The 22,954-nt window shown below is 35.0% G+C and overlaps 1 protein-coding gene and 1 long non-coding RNA gene across 2 annotated transcripts in view; one reads left to right on the top strand and one right to left on the bottom strand.

Annotated features, from left to right (window-relative positions):
- Positions 1 to 22,954, top strand: part of nck2b (NCK adaptor protein 2b) — a 60,972-nt gene that overhangs the window by 20,119 nt on the left and 17,899 nt on the right. Inside the window, exon 2 of the mRNA XM_082136968.1 lies at positions 21,782 to 22,023. Within this exon, the coding sequence (XP_081993094.1) occupies positions 21,798 to 22,023 (226 nt within the window). The 5' untranslated portion in view covers positions 21,782 to 21,797. The remainder of the gene's footprint in view (positions 1 to 21,781; positions 22,024 to 22,954) is intronic.
- Positions 3,235 to 9,917, bottom strand: LOC309474560. The gene is made up of 3 exons (XR_014197378.1): positions 9,810 to 9,917; positions 7,955 to 8,123; positions 3,235 to 3,664 (listed from the first exon to the last, which is right to left on the bottom strand). It is a non-coding gene; the product is annotated as an uncharacterized lncRNA (long non-coding RNA).

Raw genomic sequence — 22,954 nt, 5'->3', positions numbered from 1 at the left:
TACGAATATATGGGCCAAATATACTGGCTTATCTCTTTTCTAGGATAGTTCACCCAAAAATAAAAATTGTCATCGTAATTTTCTCTATGAATTTTTTATTGCGTTGGATAAAAAAAGTAGAGAAGAATTTGTTATTTTATATACAGCACAAGCTACACAGCGACCAGAGGCCTATCAAGCTCAAAAAATGACCATACACTACTGTTTAAAAGTTTGAGGTCAGTACTATTTAAAAAAAAATTTTTTTTTATAATTTAATACTTTAGTTTTATTTGGCGATGATGCTTTAAATTGATTAGTGACTGTAGATATTTAGAATATTACAAAATATTTATATTTCAGGTAAATTGTTCTTTTTAACTGTCTATTTATCAAAGAATACAGAAAATGTTTTATCAGTTTAAAAAAAAAAAAAATTAAGCAGCACATCTTGTTAATAATAAATGTTTGTTTCTGGAGCACCATATCAACATAGAATGATTTCTGTCATGTGAAACTGAAGACTGGAGGAATTAATGCTTATAATTCAGCTTATATGTAGTACATACGTGTATATACAGTATATCTTAAAATATAAAACAGTTATTTTGAATGGTTACAATATTTCACAATGTTACTGATTTACTGCATTTTTGATCAAGTAAATGCAGCCTTGGTGAGCATAAGAAACTTCATTTATCTTACTGACCCCAAACTTTTGAACAGTAGTGTAAAATTGGCCCATATGATACATGCACTATATTCCAAGTATTTTAAAGCTATACAAAATTAAGTCACTATTTGCTGAAAATCTTCACATGTGCACAAATGAGATTTTGAGAGGTAGCCCATTTCTTAAACAAAGGTGTTGTATGGTTACAAATGGACTACTTTTTATGCATTTTATCTATAGCTTTTCTCCATTTCTGGGGCCTGAGGCTATTAAGTCCTCATTCCCGTTAATTAAGAGCATTTTTCAGAACAGCCCCTTTCACGTTTAATGGAAAAACAGGAAGTCATACGAATTGGCCGAAATGTACAGATGAGTAAATGATGACAGAATTTTCATTCTTGGCTGAACTATAACTTTAAGGTCACATTTCTGACTTCCTGTGTGTCACAGCTGGCCCATGTGGCCTCACTAGCCCCCTCCTCTCTCTTCATCCCTTCTTCACCTCAGGGTCAAGGCTTTCCCAGCAACTGGGTTACAAGAGTGCACAGTCACATGGTTCAACTTCACCGCCTGAGTGCTGAAAAAAATAATAATCCAGAGACACTAGTACTACTTATTAACTAACACAAACACACACACACACACGATTCTGGATCAATTGCGATTCCTTATTATTATTATTATTATTAATATTACTATATATATTTTTTTTAAATCGAGATCACCATTCTCCCACCATTCTGAACAGACAAGAGACAACTACACAAAATAAGTAATTTACTGTAGTATTAGTTCTGACAAAATGTTAATTGTTGCAGTCTATTTAAAATGTTTCATTCATTTGAAATCTGTTTGAATGAATGATTCAGTGACATACTTTTTTTAACTCACTTGTCGCCACATAGTGGCATTACACTGTAATTGATACAATATTTATTTTAAGTGCCAAGTTGCTTTCAAAAGGGAATCTACTCTAATTTCATCGCTACCGTAGACATCAGTGTTTATATCTGAGATGAATAAACTTTTATCACAGTACTTATGCGATAATTCAAATATGTGTAACAGAAATAATACTGTATGGTTGAAAAGACTGTTTGTGAAGCTGTTTCATACCTACAGTCTACATAATAACTGCTTTCTCGGGGTCAGCGGCAGCGTCAACGAATATTTGAACGTTCACTGTGATTTTGTCAAAGGTTTAATAAACACGGCCGAATCATTGTCATTTAGGAATGAGTTTGAATCCAGAGTGCAATCTTTTAATGATTAATCGCGCAGCTCTATTACCTACCAAACCAAACATGTGCATACCCTGAACACACAGCACGTCTAATACCTCTCTCTTCTCGTAGCCTTGAGACACACTACACAGACTGAGAAACTTCATGATTCCGCACTCAGTTTTTTATTCTTTATTTTTAATTCTGTTTTGTACTTAGTACTGCTACTTTTAGTGATCTCAGTCAGTCCTCAAGTGTTGTCTGACTGGCAGGCAGATATTTTCGAACACAGCAGCCATGTGTGCATGCATGAATGATCAAATGTGCTTCTTGATCAAAATGGCCCTTTGGGTGAGATATTAATGTAAACGCACTAACACAGCGGGTAGGGAATGTAACCAGGACCAAAACATTTTTAATGTTTCCGATCTTCTGGAAAATATCAGATCTGTGTATAAGTCTTTGCGATGTAAATGTTTGCAATGTCTATTATGTTGTTTAAAATTACCCCAAAACATGGACGAAGAAAAAGACAAAACCGCTTACTGCTCTGGTTCTTTATTACTGACTGTTACTTGGAAAAACAGAAGCAGTGTTTATCTACTTGACGCATGTAAAAGCTAAATTTTTCATTTAATATTTATTTAATGTAAGTATTTATTATAATATGAGTAATAATAATATACTAGGGGTGTAACGGGTAGTCACGGTTCGGATTTACCTCGGTTTTGGGGTCCTGGTTTGATACAAGTTCGGTACAACAGGAAAAAGAAACAAATCCCCAATGCTAGTTTTCTTTTCTTTTATTTTGAACAGACAGTACACTGTAAAAAAAATTCTGTCGTTTTTACAAAAAAAATTTGGCAGCTGGGTTGCCAGAATAATTTTGTAAAAATTACAGTCACTGTAAAAAAAATCCTGTAAAATTTACAGGGATTTACTGTAAGAAATACAGACTTTAAGTTTGTTTATACAAAAAAATCCTGTTGTTTTTACAAACATAATTTGGCAGCTGTGGTTGCCAGAATAATTTTGTAAAAATGACAGTCACTGTAGTGTAAACAACTTTATAGTTTTAAACTGTGCATTTCAGTAAAAAAATGCATAAAAACATCAATTTTCTGCCTTTTGTCTTGCCTTCTTTATTAATATTAAAGCAGCACAAAATACACATTTGTAATATGTACAGCTTAATTATCTCATTGGAACTGATAGAGAAAAGATGGAGGTAAAGAGATGGAAGGAAACAAAGATGAGAAAAAGAGTAAAAATGAAAAATAGAGAAGGAGAGGGCAAGAAAGAGAATATTTGTTAAACAATTAATCTCTGCAAACTGATGTACAGCACAATATCACAAAATATAAGAGCAATAAAACTAAGTTGCATACAAACTCGCCTGAAAAAATTATCTTCAGAACTGAGCATAGAAGCTGAAACAAACCTTATTCAGAGTAAAGTACAAACAAATGTCCATAGTTTCAGACATCGCGTCACTCATGATCTGAAAGTTCCTGAATTAAAGGACTCTTGGGTTCACATTGAGACGTGAAGTTTGTGTCTTCTCCACATTGGTGCCCTTCTCTGGGTTGATCTTGAAGAACTGAGCATAGAAGCTAAAACAAAATTCAGAGTAAAGTCCAAACAAACATCCATAGAGTTTCAGACATCGCGCCACTCATGATCTGAAAGTTCCTGAATTAAAGTAAGGACTCTTGGGTTCACATTGAGACGTGAAGTTTGTGTATTCTCCACTTTGGTGCCCTTCTCTGGGTTGAGGGAGAAAAAACACCTTGGGAAAGAAGAAAAACAGGCAACTTATTAATTATAAAATAGTTTTATTAACAGAAAAAATAACTTACATTTCTTTATTCAAGATAAATAAAATATTTTAGTTATTAAAGGGTTAGTTCACCCAAAAATGCTGTCATTGATTACTCACCCTTCATGTCGTTCCAAACCCGTAAGACTTTAGTTCTTTAAGACTATCTTAAATTAAGATTTTTTAATGCAATCTGAGATATCTGATCCTTACATTGACTGCTACGCAGCTGAAACTTTGCTTCAAAAAGTTGAAAGAGATTGAAAAACTAATCTGAATTGAAGTTAATTTAGTCTTTTATTCACATATTCATCAGCTTACACATCAGTTGTGGTAAATAGAAGCTCAAGCATGTTCACTTGACATGCGAGAACCAGGCAGCCTGTTTGAGCTTTCTCAAGAACCAATGAGGTTTGTTCTTGTGCATCAAGCAGGGCTGGTTGAATTTGTTTGTGTTTGCTGACCGTTTATATGTGAATAAAAACCTAAATAAATCTGTTCATCAAATAAAGTGATGTGAAAATTTGGACTAAAACACTCAATTCATATGGATTAGTTTTTACAATCTCTTCATGAACTTTTTGATGCGTCAAAGTGGTAGTTGCGTAGCTGTCAATAGAGGGACAGAAATCTCTCCGATTTCATTAAAAAGCATTAATTAAAAGCTTCAATTGCGTTTCAAAGATGAACAAATGTCTTATGGGTTTGGAAAGACATTAGGGCAAGTATCCCTTGAACGAACCCTTTAATAATAGCTGGGCCTGTCAATCAGACATCTGCAGTTTATCAGTGACTCCAGTTAAAAATCAATGATAAAATAAAAGGCCATTTCATATGTTTATATTGCAATAATGACCTTTGTAAGTGTACAGACAGTTTAATAAGAAGATACGCGAAGTGTTGTCTTTATAAAGTATCTTCTTATTAAACTGTCTGTACACTTACAAAGTTCTCAATGCTTCGGTTTGCATGTAGGGACCCCTCATTATGCTACCGTGTTAGTGTGAGGCTATTTTGAGCCTTGTTAGTGTTATTAACTAGCGATTTATTTTGACTTAGTTGCTGCCCCATATACTAGCGTAATAAGCTAATCAGTTTTTAGAGATAAAACTCTTACATTTGATTATCATGAAAACAAATCCCAGAGAACGGCCGACTTGGCACCAATGTGTTAATACACCTCAGGTTCATTTTGCGCCGGAGTTGTCCTTTAATTTTATGAAGCGACGAGAATACATTTTGTAGGCAAAACAAACAAAAATAACGACTTTATTCAACAATTTTTTTCTAGCCTGTGTCAGACTCTTACGCTGTTGACGCAACATAAACAATGCAACGCTTCCAAGTCCTCCAATAAGGAACGAATCGCACGCATGCATCGTGGTGCTCAACTGAATATCGTCGGCAAACGGTAAGCCGGCATTCTGGCATTTTGGAAGAGTTGCACTGTTGCGTTGTAATGTATATGTTACGTCAACAGCGTAACGCCGGTTTCACACTGCACGCATTAGCAGAGCGTAAGCAGCGCAGGAGCAGTGCATATGGTGAGCAGGAGCAGGACACGCTGAACCGCGGGTTTTGTACAGACAGAGTATATCTATAATCAGGGCCGGTTCTAGACATTAGGAGGCCCTAGGCAAAATTCATGTTGGAGGCCCCCCACCCCCAATAAAAAAACACTTGAAACAAATATGATTCCTAACCTTTTTATTTATACAACATTTAATTTTAAAAGCAGTATATTTTTACTTACACAGTACATAAGTTTGGACACATTACTATTTTTAATGTTTTTGAAAGAAGTTTCTTATGCTCATCAAGCCTGGATTTATTTGATCAAAAATACAGAAAAATAATATAGTGAAATATTATTAAAATAATGGTTTTCTATTTTACTATACTTTATATTTCTGTGATTCAAAGCTGAATTTAGTGTCACGTGATCCTTCAGAAAACTTTATAATATTCTGATTTATTATCAAATGTTAGAAATGGTGCTTAAAGGAGAAGTTCACTTTTAAAATGAAACTTCTGTCATCATATACTCACCCTCATGTTGTTTCAGACCTGTATGAATTTCTTTCTTCTGCTGAACACAAAGGAAGATATTTAGAAGAATGTCAGTAACCAGACAGTTTTTGGGTCCCATTGACTTCCATAATAGGACAAAAATATACTATGGAAGTCAATGAGACCAGAAACTGTCTGGTTACTGACATTCTTCTAAATATCTTCCTTTCTGTTCAGCAGAAGAAAGAAATTCATACAGGTTTGAAACAACATGAGGGTGAGTATATGATGACAGAATTTTCATTTTAAAAGTGAACATCTCCTTTAATATTTATTTTATAACCTGTGATACTTTTTTTCAGGATTTTTGATTATTAAAAAGTTGTTTTAAAAAAGTCTTCACTATCACTTTTTATATATTTAACACATCCTTGCTGAATATTCCTGTTTTTTTCTGTATTTTTGATCAAATAAATGCAGGCTTGTAGAGCATAATAATAAACTTCTTTCAAAAACATTAAAAATAGTAATGGGTCCAGACTTTTACCGGTACTGTATGTACATATTATTCAAACTTTATCTAAGGTAATCTCTTTTTTGTTTAATGAAGATGTTATTGTTGTTGTTGTTATTTTGCTGTTTTATTCAATTTATTCACAGTTCCAGAATCCCACTTCAGTAGATGAGCATAAGTGCTTTTATATTGCATTGCTACCTTAAATATGCTATACACAAATCAAGTGGAAGAGAAAGACACGATCGCTACTGAGCAGAAAAATATATATAAACTGATATTATTGGCGTAATGTCAGGGTATAATCTAATCATCAGCAGAATTTAGAAGATAGACCCATAGATATGAGATCCTTTATTTGAAACATTTAAAAATGTTGTAGTGTGTTGGCTTTTTAACTTAGAATACAGACGTCTTGTCTTTTAATTTTGTAGCTTTTTTACTAGTCAGCTCCCGACGCGATGTTATTCATTGTCCGCGCAAATTCAAAGCGTCTCGTCTGGGCACGTTAATGACGCTCGCGCTCTTTTAAACTCGTAATAAAGCGGTGAATGATTTTTCCAGAAATGACGCTGATCTACAGTACAAGTTTATATTTAGAATACATTGCAATCACTCCAAAATAGATGACGACAACTCACACACCTGCATTATGAGCTGTGCTTCTTTGTGTGCTTATTAGGCTTTTGCCTCGCAGCACCTGATGGATGCGTTCGTTACACATACTTTCAGAAGCCGGCACCCGCTTTGTAACGGACACATTAATTGGTTTAACTGCAGTAATGTAACAGTCTATGGTTAAGATAAACATCATCACTATTTTTTAGTTAATTAATAAATATTGAAATAAATTGTAGATAGGACATTTGTACATTTTATTATTTATTTATTTTTGTCCCTCTGTCTGGGCCCCATCCCGCCAATCGGGCCCTAGGCACGTGCCTAGTTTGCCTTTGCGTTAATCCGGCTCTGTCTATAATGGATAAGTTGGCATTGCTTTATTTCGTTTTCAAATACATTTAAGAGAAAAGACTTGTCAAGAAGCTTATTTAATTAATAAATATTGAAATAAATTGTAGATAGGACATTTGTACATTTTATTATTTATTTATTTTTGTCCCTCTGTCTGGGCCCCATCCCGCCAATCGGGCCCTAGGCACGTGCCTAGTTTGCCTTTGCGTTAATCCGGCTCTGTCTATAATGGATAAGTTGGCATTGCTTTATTTCGTTTTCAAATACATTTAAGAGAAAAGACTTGTCAAGAAGCTTATTTTATTAATAATTTCATTTATATAACTTTTGGTTCATCTTTGTTTTTATTGTTCGGGCAAACAAGTTTGTTTTTGGACATTTGTTTTCTTTTTAAATTGCTTTTGGTCATTTGATTGACTGTTTAAAACACAATAGATATCATCAATGCGCTTTTTGGGTAAAACTGCGGTGTATTTTGGCCATGATCAATGCATTGTCTCTTTAATTCAGCGTAAGCGGCACGTTAAAAATAGACTAGGCGCCGAAACTATCGCGGCACTGCTGTTCCTGCTCTGCTCCTGCTACGCGCTGCCGCGCCACTTCTGCGTGCGGTGTGAATACACTCATTGATTAACATGGACGCCGAAAAAAATACGCGCTGCTGACGCTTGCGGTGTGAAACCGGCGTAAGAGTCTGAGTACCTTAATTTTTTTAAGTTCAATAAAGTGAAATAGTTGCATAAAGCCTATCCAAGAAGACATACCTCTGCAGAAACTCCAGGGTTGATGCCAGCTCTGATGGGTAATGGATGTTGAAGATATAATAGCTCCCAAACATCATGCACAGGGCGGAAATGAAGGAGTGGATGTTGTCAAGTATAATGTTTTGATCCACACACAGCATGAACCGTTTAGCTGAAAAACAGGATCGACCTAAAAAGAAAGTAAGAAAAAAAATATTCAAACAAAGATACTACAACATTACAGTAACAAAAATAAAAACAGTCTTCATTAAAGGAACACTCCACCGTTTTTTCATATTAAACTATGTCATTCCCTTAACTAAGACGAGTTGATACATACCTCTCTCGTCTCAGTGCGTGCACTCAATCGCTCTTGGCGCGCGGCGACACTTTGATAGCACTTAGCTTAGCCCAGTTCATTCATTAGGAACCAAACAGAGATGAAGTTAGAAGCGACCAAACACCTCCACGTTTTCCCCATTTAAATACAGTTACACGACCAAGTATGGTGACAAAATAAAACGTGGCGCATTTCTTAGCGGGTAAAAAGGATAACTATAATGTATGGCGGAATAGCACTTGGGACTCGGGAGCACTTCGATATTACTGCACCGAGTCGAAGTGCTCCCGAGTCCCAAGTGCTATTCCACCATACATTATAGTTATCCTTTTAACCCGCTAAGAAAAGCGCCACGTTTCATTTTGTCACCATACTTGGTCGTGTAACTGTATTTAAATACACTGAAAAAAAAATTATTCGTTGAATTTACTAAAAAAAAATTATCGTAAGTGGTTGCACACAATTGATTTTAGTACATTTAAACAAATGCATTAGGTTGAACTAGTTCAACTTAATGCATTTGTTTAAATGTAGATAAAATGAATTGAGTGCAACCACTTAACTTACAATAATTTTTTTAGGGAAAACGTGGAGGTGTTTGGTCGCTTCTAACTTCTAAACTAATAAAAATCGTTATTTTTAATCCTAACGTTACTTACTCAGCATGAAAGAAACTGAAACCCTGATTAATCCCCAATTCGTCAGCATCATTGACTAAATAACCTGAGTCACAAACATATACTTGTATAGTTACTGTTTTTTTTTTAAATAAAACGAACTGTTTGTTCACTTACCAGTGCAAGATATCTCAATTTTACATGTAAACTCCACTTGCTCACTGGCAGAATTGGCGGGCACTCCCACTCATGAAGTTCGTCAAAATGGCTGATCCTGTGATAATCAGAAATCTGCTTTGCTGCAGAAATGACAGTACATTAGTCGACTTTAAGCAAACTAACAAAATCGCTCTTTTTTTATACTGGTTAACATTATTCACCATTAAAGAAAACTGAAAAAGTTGAGCTGAACATAAAACCCACAGTCTAAAGCCTAATTAACCAACAGTTCGTCGCATCATTATGATGGCATAGCCTCAGTCAAAACATATACTTGTACAGTTACTGTTTTTTTTTAAATAAAACGAACTGTTTGTTCACTTACCAGTGCAAGATATCTCAATTTTACATGTAAACTCCACTTGCTCACTGGCAGAATTGGCGGGCAGCCGGGCACTCCCACTCATGAAGTTCGTCAAAATGGCTGATCCTGTGATAATCAGAAATCTGCTTTGCTGCAGAAATGACAGTACATTAGTCGACTTTAAGCAAACTAACAAAATCGCTCTTTTTTTTATACTGGTTAACATTATTCACCATTAAAGAAAACTGAAAAAGTTGAGCTGAACATAAAACCCACAGTCTAAAGCCTAATTAACCAACAGTTCGTCGCATCATTATGATGGCATAGCCTCAGTCAAAACATATACTTGTACAGTTACTGTTTTTTTTAAATAAAACGAACTGTTTGTTCACTTACCAGTGCAAGATATCGGAATTTTACATGTCATACACAACTCCACTAAGTTAGCAGCTAGCTCACTGGCAGAAATGGCGGGCGCTCTCACTTGTGAAGTTCGTCAAAATGGCTGATCCTGTGATAATCAGAAATCTGATTTGCTGCAGAAACGACAGGAAACGTTAGTCGTTAGATCAAACTAACAAAATCGATTTTTTTAAATCTCAGTTAACGTTACTCAGCATGAAAGAAAAAAAAAACTGAAAAGAGTTGAGGTGATAATAAAACCTACACAGTTTACAGCCTTTATCATCCAATCGTACGCATCATTATGATGGCAAAATATCCCCAGTCAAAACATACACAGGTACTGTTTTTTTTTGTTGTTTTTTTATAAAACGAACTGTTTGTTCACTTACCAGTTCAAGATATCACAATTGTACATGTCAGGCACAACTCCACTAGCACACTGGCAGAAATGGCGGGCGCTCTAACTTATGAAGTTCGTCAAAACGGCTGATCACGTGATATTCAGAAATCTGCTTTGCTGCAGAAACGACAGTTGGACGTTTTTTATAACAAAATCGCTCTTTTTTATCCTAGTTAACGTTTCTCAGCATGAAAGAAACAAACTGAAAGAGTTGTGCGTTGAACTGAACATGAAACCTAGTCCACGCAAAATAGCCTCAGTCATAACATATAATTGTTTTTCAAGTTTGTAGAAAACAAACCGTTCACTTACCAGATTTGATATGTCATGCAAAACTCCACGGACTCGCTGGCAGAATTGGTGTGCGCGCACTCTCGTCGTGAAGTTCATCAAAACAGCTGATCCGTGATCCCGCGATAATCTGAAATCTACTGCGCGACATTCAAACGCAGATGTTCATATAACGTTACATGGGAATGTAAATTTTACATCAACAAAATATAAATATAAATATTAATGACATTATTCTGTAAATGAAAAAGAAAATAAATTATTTTATTTGATCATTTACAATTGAATTAATTAATTGTTCAAAATAACAAATGAACGGTTTGGCTATTGTATAATGTCCCCTTAACTGTCGACAGATACAATGTGCAATTCCTACCAGTTAGTATTTAGCTAGTAATTTTACAGTGCTGTTGGACCTAAAAGACCCATTGCCTGTTTTTAAATATGAATTTTAAAATTCATATTAACACAGATGCTGTCCTTGGAACATATTTTGTCTGTAAAATATAACATGTATAAAATGTAAATTTTCTTGTTGATAGGCTATTGAGAATATGTATGTCCGAAAAATATTTTAACACTGTCATGTTGTAATTTTAACTGCATTGTTGCTTTCTGCATAGTTTTTATTTCTGCTTAAATTTCATAAATCTGTAAATTCTACAAATTAATATGATTATTTTAACACATTCTTGTAAAATCAACAGTTTTGTTTGGTTCAGTATTTTACATCAGCATTTGTACAATTTTTTCAAAATAGTACTGTAAATTTAACAAAATTTCATTGTTTTTCTATTTACAAAATTTTGATGTCATGATTTTACAGAATTACACAGTTAATTTCACAGACATTTTTTACAGTGTATGCAAAATACAGTTTGTTCCACCTAGCGGCTTTTTGTCCCCCCTGAGGTAGTTGGTACAGTACAGCCTCCTATAGTGCACTAAGCAGTAAACAGAATGAACTCTTGCATAGTGAGTCATATTTTTTGTAGGGCTGATTAAAAAATGAAAGGTATTTAGTCACAATCAGCTACACAACTGAAAAACATATCTTGTGTTATAAAGTACAAAATAAATAGAATGAAAAATAAAACTTGTGCAGAGATTATATCGTTCTTTGCGCGTGGGAGTTCATTAACATGCTGTGAAAATTGCTCATCCACAAAGTTCAATATTATGCTTTTTCAAGAAATCACAGAAAGATGAGCGAGAAGGTGAAAAAGAGCCTACTTCACCTTCCCACGAGGAGACAGCGAGTAAAGTGGCATCTGACGCGTCCCATTTAACACGCATATTTCATCAGTGGACTTCCTACAAGACACATCGGCTCAATGTCAAATGATTTTCTCATTATAACAGCAGAAACAACTTGAAATACTCTGTCATTTATGATCACAACGAGTAAGACATCATTTGAAACTGTTATTTGTCTACACTTACAATAAAAACAATTGTGCTTTAGTAAAATAAAGAAAACCACCGGATGCCGCTTTTTGCCGTCCCGGTTTCCTTTCCGTGAGGTTAGTGGAGCGCGTCACAAAAATGTATCGAAATTTAGCGTAGGCTACTAGCTCTTGCATGCCATCTGAACTCTTGTTTTGGGTTAGTGCATAGATCGCCTCTTCTTCCGCTCTTTTTCCTGTTGTGGTGGTTGGCAAACAGCATTGCACTACCGTCTGTGCCCCTTTCTAGATTGCAGTGTGGATGGCCTGTGACTGACTGTATCCGTCGTTTGACTGTATGCACCGAACCGAACGGTTTGGGATGAATACATGTACTGTTACACCCCTATAATATACTATAATAAAAACTTAAAACTTATAATTAAAATACTTTTTAAAAACATTAACCAATTTTACAGACCCAAAACTAGTTTTTATAGTGTTTATATTAGTTTGCTCTGATGTCGAAATAGTTGTCAAAGTATGACATTTTACTTATCAACTCCTGAAATGTTTATATGTGTGACCCTAGTTCTAGTCCTAGTCCTTCTCTACATCCTGTCATAAAGGGATAAAGAGACTGAGAGCATTAAATCGACTTGCGTTTATCATAAACGAGCCGATTTAATGCTGTCAATCTCTTTATGGTAATGAAGAAGACTGACACTAAGAGCTGGTGTGAGTGTGTTCTTAGTATTGTGTGTATGTTTTGTGTTTGTGTGAGAGTATTGCAGATGTACTGGGATCTGAGAGCATTGTCATCTGAAAAGTATCTTTCTGTGCCTGTATCAATCCCTCTATCTCTCTTCTAAAGCAGAATTTGGCGGCTATTCAATACACACATGGTAATTTACTAAACAAGTGGATGAGGACAGTGAAACTCTCCATCTCTTGTTGCTTAATCTTGTATCTTCTGAATCCATCTTTTAATGTGTTTTCACATTATATAATTCACAGTTCAATGCAAAGTGCTTTTTGTGTTCAGCAGTTACTCTATTAAGACATTTAAAGAGGAGGTATTTAGAGGGGAATGAGATGCCCAAGGTCCTTTGTTGGAGAGCTTCTTTGATTCCTGAAACTGTGAGACTGGCGCACGCTTCTGTTGGCGGAAATTCAAGTGCTCTTGAGTTGTTCGTCTGATTGCATCTTCCAGCTGTCGCTTTGAGAGACATCTGCTGAAAACTAGCAAAACCAAAGCTCTCATAGCATCTCTGGATCTGCTCCTGGATACATTAGGAAAATACTTACATGATGGTACAGTGAGGTAACCAAAAATATTCAACTGGAATAGCAAATGGTTTGACCGTGTCAGAGTCTATTTTGTGAACACAACGTGGATAATTACAAGAGGTAAACAGCTGTGTGGATGCTATGGCTGGGTTGACAATAAAAATTTCTTGATTTTAATCAATCTTCATTTTGATGAACCTTTTAGTGTTATATTCACAATATGCATTCTGCCGTGCAAAGGCAAAAGACCGTAACTTCGTTTTTGGTCGAAAATGAGTTATTTATATTTTTGGCACATTCAAGACCTCCTTTATCATGTGCATGAGTATCTTGAATCAATTCCGTTGTTTTTCGAGAAAATAATGAGTTGTCTTAACAGTAACTTCCAAAAGCCCATGAGAAACAAAGGCAGAACACCGTAACATCAGTTACCGCTCTTTGGCTTTGTTTTGGAACGCTCAAATTGAGTTACGGTACTCTGCCTTTGTTTAGCCACGCGTCAATATGAAGTTACTGTGCCGGTGTTCTATCATATAATGCTACCTACCAGATTGTATGGTTATCATCCTTTGTTTTAATGTCCATTATATCTATGGAGGTATTTTGTCATGTCAAATATATTAATAATGCCATCAGAATGCAACCAAAGCACAGGATAGCAATAGATGGCTATACATAATTGTAAATCATACAAAATAAATGCCATGATCACTAGATTTTATACAGGTGTTACTATAATGATTTTGTTAATGGTGATCAGCAACAAAATATTGATAATGTGGAAGTTACTGGCACTGCCTTTTGCCTTGGCATGACTTCTCACTTTTTGCTGACAATACAAAGGCAGAGTACAGTAACTTAAAAATAGTGGTCAAAAGTCAAGTTTGAGCTCAAGATTTTTTTATGTATATAATTGTCATTACTAAAACATCTATTTGCCAGATTTCCAGTGTCCTACCTATAATTAATTTGGTGGGACAACTAAAAATCTTTAAAGTAATTTTTCTCAGTTCCACACTCTAGCGACTTAAGGTCTTTTGCCTTTGTAGGGCAGCATTGTGCTCTGCTACCTTTGATATGAAAAAAAGTCTCAGCTGTCAAAGTCTCAATTTTATCACAAATTCAAACAAATGTCGTTGTAGAATTGTTTAATTTTCAACTGTGGAAATATATCAGTAAAACAGCTTGTAAACAATGTTACATAATGTTACATTTACCTCAAAAATGACATTGTGTCCACAGCTCATTAGTAAAAAAAAAAAAAAAAAAAATAGAGTAAAACATTTTGTTAAATATATGTATACGTATATATATATATATATATATATATATATATATATATATATATATATATATATATATATATATATATATATATATATAATATATATATATATAAATACATACATACATACATACATACATACATACACACACACATACACATACACATATATATATGTATATATATATATATATATATATATATGTATATGTGTGTATATGTAAATACATATTTATTTTATTTTCACTTAACCTGTTAGTAATGTCTTGATCATTTATTATTAATGTCTTGATTTATTTATTATTTATGTATGTTTAAATAAATCAGTCACGAAAGTACGTTTTCATTACAGACACCATTTAAAGGTTTAAATTTCAACAAAAAAATTGAGTAGAATAAAGGAGTTTAGTTTTGGTTTTTGGCTAAATGAAAACTTAAATTTCAGTCTCAGTAACAACAATTTTTTTTAGAGCATCACTAATCTGACTAATTTTGGCACACTGTAGCTAGAAGTGTTCTTATAAAAAAAAAAATGGTGTGGCTTTTTCAACCCTTTTAGGAGTGAAATGAAATCAGGACATAGTTCCTTTGAACCCTCCTGCATAAATACCAAGGTTTGGGGTTAACACTGGTAGGAATTTCAAAAAGTGTCAAACTAGATATTGATGCTCTTGAGGTGCTTCTACAGGAACAAAACTGAATCACTACTGAGCTTTTACTTTGAGCATTTAAAACATACTGCTGCACAAATATACATAAATAATGTCCACTGTAAGCTGACTTAGAGAGGTGGGGAGCTGTATGTAAAATAAAAAATGGCAAAGCATTTCTTATGTTTTTTTGTTTTTTTATAAAGAGGGTAATGAGGTGGGTTGAGTATCCAAAAACTGTACTCAAGTAAAAGTACAAGTACTTATAGAAATATTTACTCAAAATAAAAGTAATAATCTTAATAGTTACTTGAGTGAGAGTAAATAAGTATCAAATGAAAAAACTACTCTATACAATAACGTTATTATTAAGATAATATTAAATTTATTTAAATGATTATATTATCATAATTCTTTATATTTTCAACAAACACAGGGATAAGCATTAATTCTGTAATTTCTGTATCCACAATATCATTGCATGTCCTTTGCTTTGTATAAGAACGTATACAGCTACATTTGGATTATTTATGTCAAAATAAAGTTAACCAGCAGAGTTTTGTGTTCAAAGGCAAGTAAAAGGAACCTCTGACACAGAGAAGAAAGAGTGAAAACACTTCACATGTGCTCATGCTCTGAACACTTAACAATCAAATGCACATTGACAGATCTTCTTCATCTGATCTTTATCATTGGCAAACAATAGGATGCATTTGCTGATTTCTTAAATTTCCTGTTACGACTCAGAGTGAGAAACCACTTCAGACGATCAGTGCATGCAGGAAACTGAACAAATAATTCAAAATGATTCGCAAACCAATTTAGACAGTTTTGCCAACCTGTTTGATCAAGTCTTTAAACATAATCAACTCCAAAGAGTGATTCATTTGTAAATGAGGCATCAGTCATGCAAACACGATGCAAGACTGTTTAAATTATAGAGCTAAAGGGAGCATGCAGCTCATTGGCTACATGGAAAGGGCCATCAGTCCGCGCATGGATATATTTTTTTTATTAGAAATAGTTTGTTTAAAATGACATCCGTATATACAACAACCAAAAGTGTTACAATAAATGCATTTCTCTGTGCTTTTTTTTGGCTCATCTTCTCTAACTTATTTATCTACTGTGTAAGGTAAATGTAGTGTTCGACAAACTTTCTCACTTCTATTTTTTAGTCAGTTTAGATGATTTTATATATTAGCAGCTGATATTATATATGAGCTGCCCGTCTTTTGCGGAAAATATAGAGCAGTGTAAGAATGATAAAGCATAATGTGATGCTTCACATTGTGATGGGTGTGTGTGACATCTGGGATGGGTCGCATCGAGCATAAAAACGTGCATTGAGTGGCAGATGCTGTCCGTGGCTGTTAAAAAATAAAACGCTTACAGAAAACATGACCAATGCATTCACCTACTGAATAATCCCTGTACATTTTTATAGAAAACGCATTTGTAGTTTCATTAATGAAAGTCTGAAGCATGTGTGTAATTGATGTTTTTGACTTTGACATGCAAACTGATTTAAAATGAATGCTAAAACTAGTAGGTATGTAGTAACATCATTTGAAGTCATGCGCCTATTTGAAAAGTAGCCCTTCCTAGTCAGTCCTTATAGTGCTGTCATTTAGTGGAAATGGAGATTGATTTTTATTCCCTCCACTTTAATGTGTATGCTTTTAAAAAAGTGGATTTTGGATCCATAATCATGTTGCATAACCAGATTAGGATTTTAGACAATTTGGCTGTATGAGCTTAGCACCATGGGTAAGCAACAGGGATATAACGCTGCATTGTAAGCAATAAGTGTCCTCTGTTTACCCAGACCCCAGTTTGACAGGTGTCAGTGAAAGAAAAAAATAAAGAAAAGTTTTCCACTCTGTGAGGGCAGGTTTCTCTTTCAACACCACACAAGGAATGGAAAGATCTAGGAGATGACATGCTTGTTTAAGAGGAGATTTTATCCCTTGCTGTTTAAAATGCTGGCTGTCAGGCAGTCATTGTAATTGTATCGACCCGGTGTTGACACACATGACAGCTTTATCTGTGAGTTGACAGGTTTCCCTACGCCACTGGGAATGGGAGAGAGTGGAACATGAAGATCTGGCAGTAGTTTTGGAAGGTGACTGCTGTGCTTGTTAGCTCTTAAACTTCTAAAGTAGCAGTTTATAGTCATACCTGAGGTCTGCTGTCTTTTGGAAGCTGTCATTTTATATCTGAGAGTAGTTAACAAGACCTGTAATTTGTGGCGTTACGGACGGCCCACTTTAACACACATGCATTTCGTCATTTTGTGCTGGCGTTATGGATGAGGTAGCCTGCTGTCACATTAGGCAGGCAGCGGGCTGTTTAATGATGAAGTGGCTAGTGTTTGTGTACAGGATCATGAAGTGTCCACTGTTCGCTGCTCAGCCTGCATCTGTGTTTGTGTGTGGCAGCTGTCAGAGTAATTGGACAACAACGTATTGAGTGTGTCCCTGGAGCTGGAAGCAGCACTGTCACACAGTGCCATCATGGTCCTATAAAGCCTTTTTCACTGCACTCTCTCAAACACACACGTACGAGGAAGTCTGAGGGAATGCCACTTAAGAGTCCTTGTTTTTAAAGAAATAGCTTGACAAGGAAGCACAGGTTTATGTCATGTGTTAATGTATTTCTTATTGAAAGGGGTAGTTTGGGCCAATAGGCCGTAGTTAAAGGGATGGTTCACCCAAATGAAAATTAGCCCATGATTTACTCACACTCAAGCCATCCTAGGTGTATATGACATTCTTCTTTCTGACGAATACAATTGGAGTTATATAAAAAAATGTCCTGGCTCTTCCAAGCTTTATAATGGCAGTGAATGGCCGATTTCTGTTTTAAAGTCCATAAAGTGCATCCATCCATGATAAAAGTGCTCCACACAGCTCTGGGGGGGTAAATAACGGTCTTCTGAAGTAAAGCGATCTGTTCGTGCAAGAAAAATATCGACTAAAATAACTAGCCTTGACCCTTGACCTGACGCATTACGTAATTACGAATGCGGAAGCGCAGAGGATAGAGAAAAACAAAACACCAGTCACGAATTAAAAGTCTAAAACGAGAATTTTTTAAAAGAAATATCGGAGGAGCTTGAGTTCGTTGCCCAGCCCTGTTTGTTTGAACCGCGAGAGGCGTCAAAGCTTACGCTACTCACACATCCTACATCATACATTGCATCAAGTGACACAATTGTGTGTAGGCTATGTCTTAAAATTGCTCTTTTGCCGCAAGTCGACTTGCTTAGGCCGTCTGCCGGAAGATAGTTATTTTAGTCAATAAAGTTTGAAATATGGATGTTTTTATTACACAAACGCATCGCTTCACTTCAGAAGGCCTTTATTAACCCCCCGGAGCCCAGATTCCGATACAGATATTTGTTACTTGCTCAATTATTTAATTACTGTTTTGATAATGTTTTAAATTATTAAAGCTCAAAAACATAAAGGTATTTATTCATTTTCACTGAACATGGATTGGATCCATTCAGCATTAAATTATAAGAGAGGGAAAAAGATAAAAATAACAAAAAACAAATAAGACAGCATTAACAACATTATTTTACCCTGAGAAAAACAGTATGCAGCACATCTCCATGCCCTCATGCAGTTAATTAATAAACTTGTTTGTTATATCTGCTTGTTTCATACTATAGCCGATATGCTGATAGTTTTAAATTGATAAAAAAATTGGCAGATGCATCAGTGCATCTCTACTGGGAACTTAAATTATATAGGCCCTGTTCCAGCTCCAGTCTGCAGGGAACAGCGGACACTTCATGAATAAAGTTGTTAAACTTCTTAATGCAATGTTTAGGCTTTTTTCAGTATCGTATTTTATTTTCTCTTAAAGGTGCAATGTGCAAGTCTCTGAGTTTTTGCAGAACTATGCCCCCTCTGGCGACAAGCGAAACTGCAACCAGAGGTGTGCACGCTCATGGACCACACGCACACGCACGCTTGCACGAGCTGTTCATAACCAAAGGAGCATCAGCCGCACAAATCTTTTGTTTACAGTCATAATGTCTTCAGAGGTAATAAAGTTATAAATCTGCAAGGCATTTTAAATATGTGAAAGGAAAGGCCTTTGAGTAAATTACACACTTATGTGTGAGGGGAAAACGGGGGTAGTAGAAAACTTTGGTTTTTGTTTCCATCTATCTCCATGTTGAACTGTTTTATGTGTTTACTGTATCCACTTATGATTGTATTAATATGGAAACACATTCATGAACAATATAAGTTATTACTTTGTAAAAGCTCAAAATAATAATCATACCATACACAGTTGGTCAACAAAGTACACTCAAATGTCTCAAGGTAATAAACAATCAAATGGCACTATGACGTTACCATAAAAGCCAAACAGGCTAATCCGCCGAAGATTTGCGGGGGTTTAGCCTGTTTTATTGATCTGCTAAGTAGCATATTCCAATAGCAATACATCCTAATTAGGCAGTAATTTGCTCAAAATTTGTGTCTAATTATCTAACTTATATATCAGCATTTTATATCACACTCAAGAATCTTGAAATGTTTTACTCGAATAGCGAACCACTAAACTACATGTAGTGCTGATTTATTTAGTAGATATTTTGATAGGGACAATACACACTGAGAACATTTATGTGAAATGTGTCAATACTTTTCAACTGCTGTCCCTGGGCAAGGTCACAATAGCATCTTTTATGGGACATGTTTTATGTTTCATGTTGTACTATTCTTCCGAAGACAATTCCTAGTTTATGAACCTGTTCACTGACAATGGTAGTAAAACCAATTCTGATTGTACATTTATCTAGCTTACGCTAAAGCATTACACATTTTACGCATCGTCATTTGTTGTCATAGATTTGCCGTATCAGACATTAGAGACTGGGCTATATCTTACCGTTTTATCAAGAAAAAAGCCAACTGAGGATCCCGTTTGAGCCCTGGAGCAGACCGGAGATCTCTCCATTTGTTGAAAGCCTTCCCGATGTTGACTCTCGTCTTATTTGGCCCTTTTGGTGGCACTAGACAAAAGTTTTCTTTTCTTTGTCTTACGTGGAGTTTGCATTGGGGTTTGGAATGAACTACAAGCCGGTCTCTTTGAATCCATCTTCTACTTTTGTCGAAAGTTTACTAAAGTTTTGTCGCTCGAGTTGTCTTCGCTAATATGGAGAATGGCGGCGAATACACAAACCTGCCAGACATAGCCAGGTGAGCGTGAACGCGCATGACGTCACGCCCAGTCTCAAATTCCGTCCCGAATCCCTCTTATTTATTTTACTGTACAGGATTATAGAGGCAATCGCAGTGATCAGAGAAGGGCTCATTCAGCCCATCAGGCAATTGTTTAAGCATGTATGGGTTAGAAAAACAGGTATTTTTAACATGAAATGTTGCGCATTGCACCTTTAAAGCACTGGTAGATTTTTATAAAGTATACTCAAAACATGAAACAAATCTCCTAGTATTGAAAAGTTATTAGGTAATTAGATCATGTCCCTTAGTATGTAATCTGTGGTGGAATGCATTTTAAAAGTAGCAAACACAAATACAAATATGACTGAAAGCTACAAAACACTTATTTTGTGTTCATGGGTTTATTTCTTTAAATGGATAGTTAACACAAAAAGGAACATTTTACTGCCATTTACTCTCAAACTTTTCACTTATTTATCTCAGAAGTTCATGCTTGATGCACAAGAACCAATGAGGTTTTTCTTCCTGTGCATTAAGCATGCATATTTGAGTTTCCATTTACCATATTTGATGTGCTCCATGTATGTGCGTTCATTAATGTTTTGTATGTAAATAAAAACCTAAATTAAAATCTGTTCTTTATATAGATTCATATAGATATAGTGTTTCTTCAGAAGATTTGTATAAACTACATAATATGGATTATTTGTAAATTTTTACTATATCTTTATATACTTTTTGAAGATTGATAATGTTGATCATGTTGACTTTCAATGGATGGACAAAAGCAATGAGAGAATATAAAAAATATCTACAAAAGTCTTTGGAACAACATGAGGGCAGAATTTTCATTTTTGGATGAACTAATGCTTTAAAGCTATATTTCCTTCTTTTGTTTTCCTTTTCTTTTTCTTATAGTTATGTTGCTAGCTATTATCTCAATTTTTCTTTTTTCTTTTCTTTTTTCACCCTGCTCATAAATGTGGGTTGCTCAGTATGTTCACATGGATTTGTTTAATTAATTCCTTATAGCATTCTGAAATGATCATTCATTTTCTTCGGTTCTTTCAATATCCCTCTTTTTTTTCTCTCCTTCATTGTATCTGCTGAATAATTTACTGTGTTTAAGATAGGTAAAAAGGGGAGGCTTTAAAAGCTGTTTGAGGGCCAAGGCTGCTGTTCATGGGGAGTGTGTGAGAGGAAGAGAGAGAGACTTGCACATTTAGAGTCGTTCATTTAGAAACAAGCTTTACCTCCAGGCTAGCAGGGCTCTTGATCCATCCTGTCACTCCTGCGGTTGCTGCTCAGTGTCTAGGGATAGCCTGTACAGAGCTGCACTCTAGTTCCCAAAATCTGCATGGCTGTTCATGAGTCCAGGACACTCTCCATTAGTCTATTAAAAGTCATTTGGCTGGATGAGGATTCTAATTTCTTCTTTTATTTATATTTCAGAGGGACTCCATGAAAGATGTCAGAGGAGGCGATTGTTATTGCCAAGTGGGACTATACGGCACAACAAGACCAGGAACTTGACATTAGGAAAAATGAGCGCTTGTGGCTTCTCGATGACTCAAAAACGTGGTGGCGAGTGCGAAATGCATCCAACAGAACGGGCTTTGTTCCTTCCAATTACGTTGAACGCAAGAACAGTCTGAAGAAAGGTTCTCTGGTGAAAAATCTCAAAGATACACTTGGTAAGACACTTGTTTATTTAGACTTCTTTATCTATTTGTAAGAGCCTAACACAATGGCAAATAAGAGTGTATGATTTAAAGCACATGCTTAGAAATATTGTGTATTCATTAGAGCTGTGGAATATAATTTCTTTTTTTTACAAAAGAATATATATATATATATATAAAAATGTAAATAAATACATATTAATCTGCTGTGTTATTGTAAATAAAGTAGGCTACTCTTATTATATATTAATAAAGAAGTTGTGCGTGTCTTTAGGAATCAAAGCACTTGCGTCTGATGTTTCGGTTTTGTTTTTTATGAAAAGATCATGCATAAATGTAAAAAATAAAGTGCAGGAGGTGCACCGTGAGGCAAGCTAAGATGCACACCTCTAATATTCTTGTTAGTTTCATATGGTTTTGGAAAACTTTTATACTGTTTTCACAAAAAAAATGTTTGACTAAAAATGTCATGTGGTGTGTATCAAGTGAAACTTAATAACATACTAACTTTACACCTTGAATAAATGTGAGCGTACTCATATTAATCATTATTTTCCAAAATATACTCTACCACTACACTATACTCAATTTTTTTTTAGTAATTAATACCTTTATTTAGCAAGGATGCGTTACATTGATCAGACGTGACAGTAAAGACATTTAAAATGTTACAAAAAATCTAATTCAAGCAAAATTCTGTTCTTATGAACTTTCTATTCCTCAAAGAATTCTCAAAAGTATCAATGTTTTGACTATTTTCAACAGTGATAATAATAAGAAATGTTATCTGAGCACCAAATCAGCTTATTAGAATGATTTCTGAAGGATCATGTGACACTGAAAACTGGAGTAATGATGCTGAAAATTTAGCTTTGCCATCAAATGAATAAATTAAAAATTTTAAATATATTAAAATAGAAAACATTCATTTTAAATTGTAATA

Source organism: Leuciscus leuciscus, assembly GCF_965113295.1.
Source record: "Leuciscus leuciscus genome assembly, chromosome: 14".
NCBI classification, from domain to species: Eukaryota; Metazoa; Chordata; class Actinopteri; order Cypriniformes; family Leuciscidae; genus Leuciscus; species Leuciscus leuciscus.
Note: the sequence above shows the minus strand (reverse complement) of the source record. Positions and strands in the feature narration are given on the sequence as shown.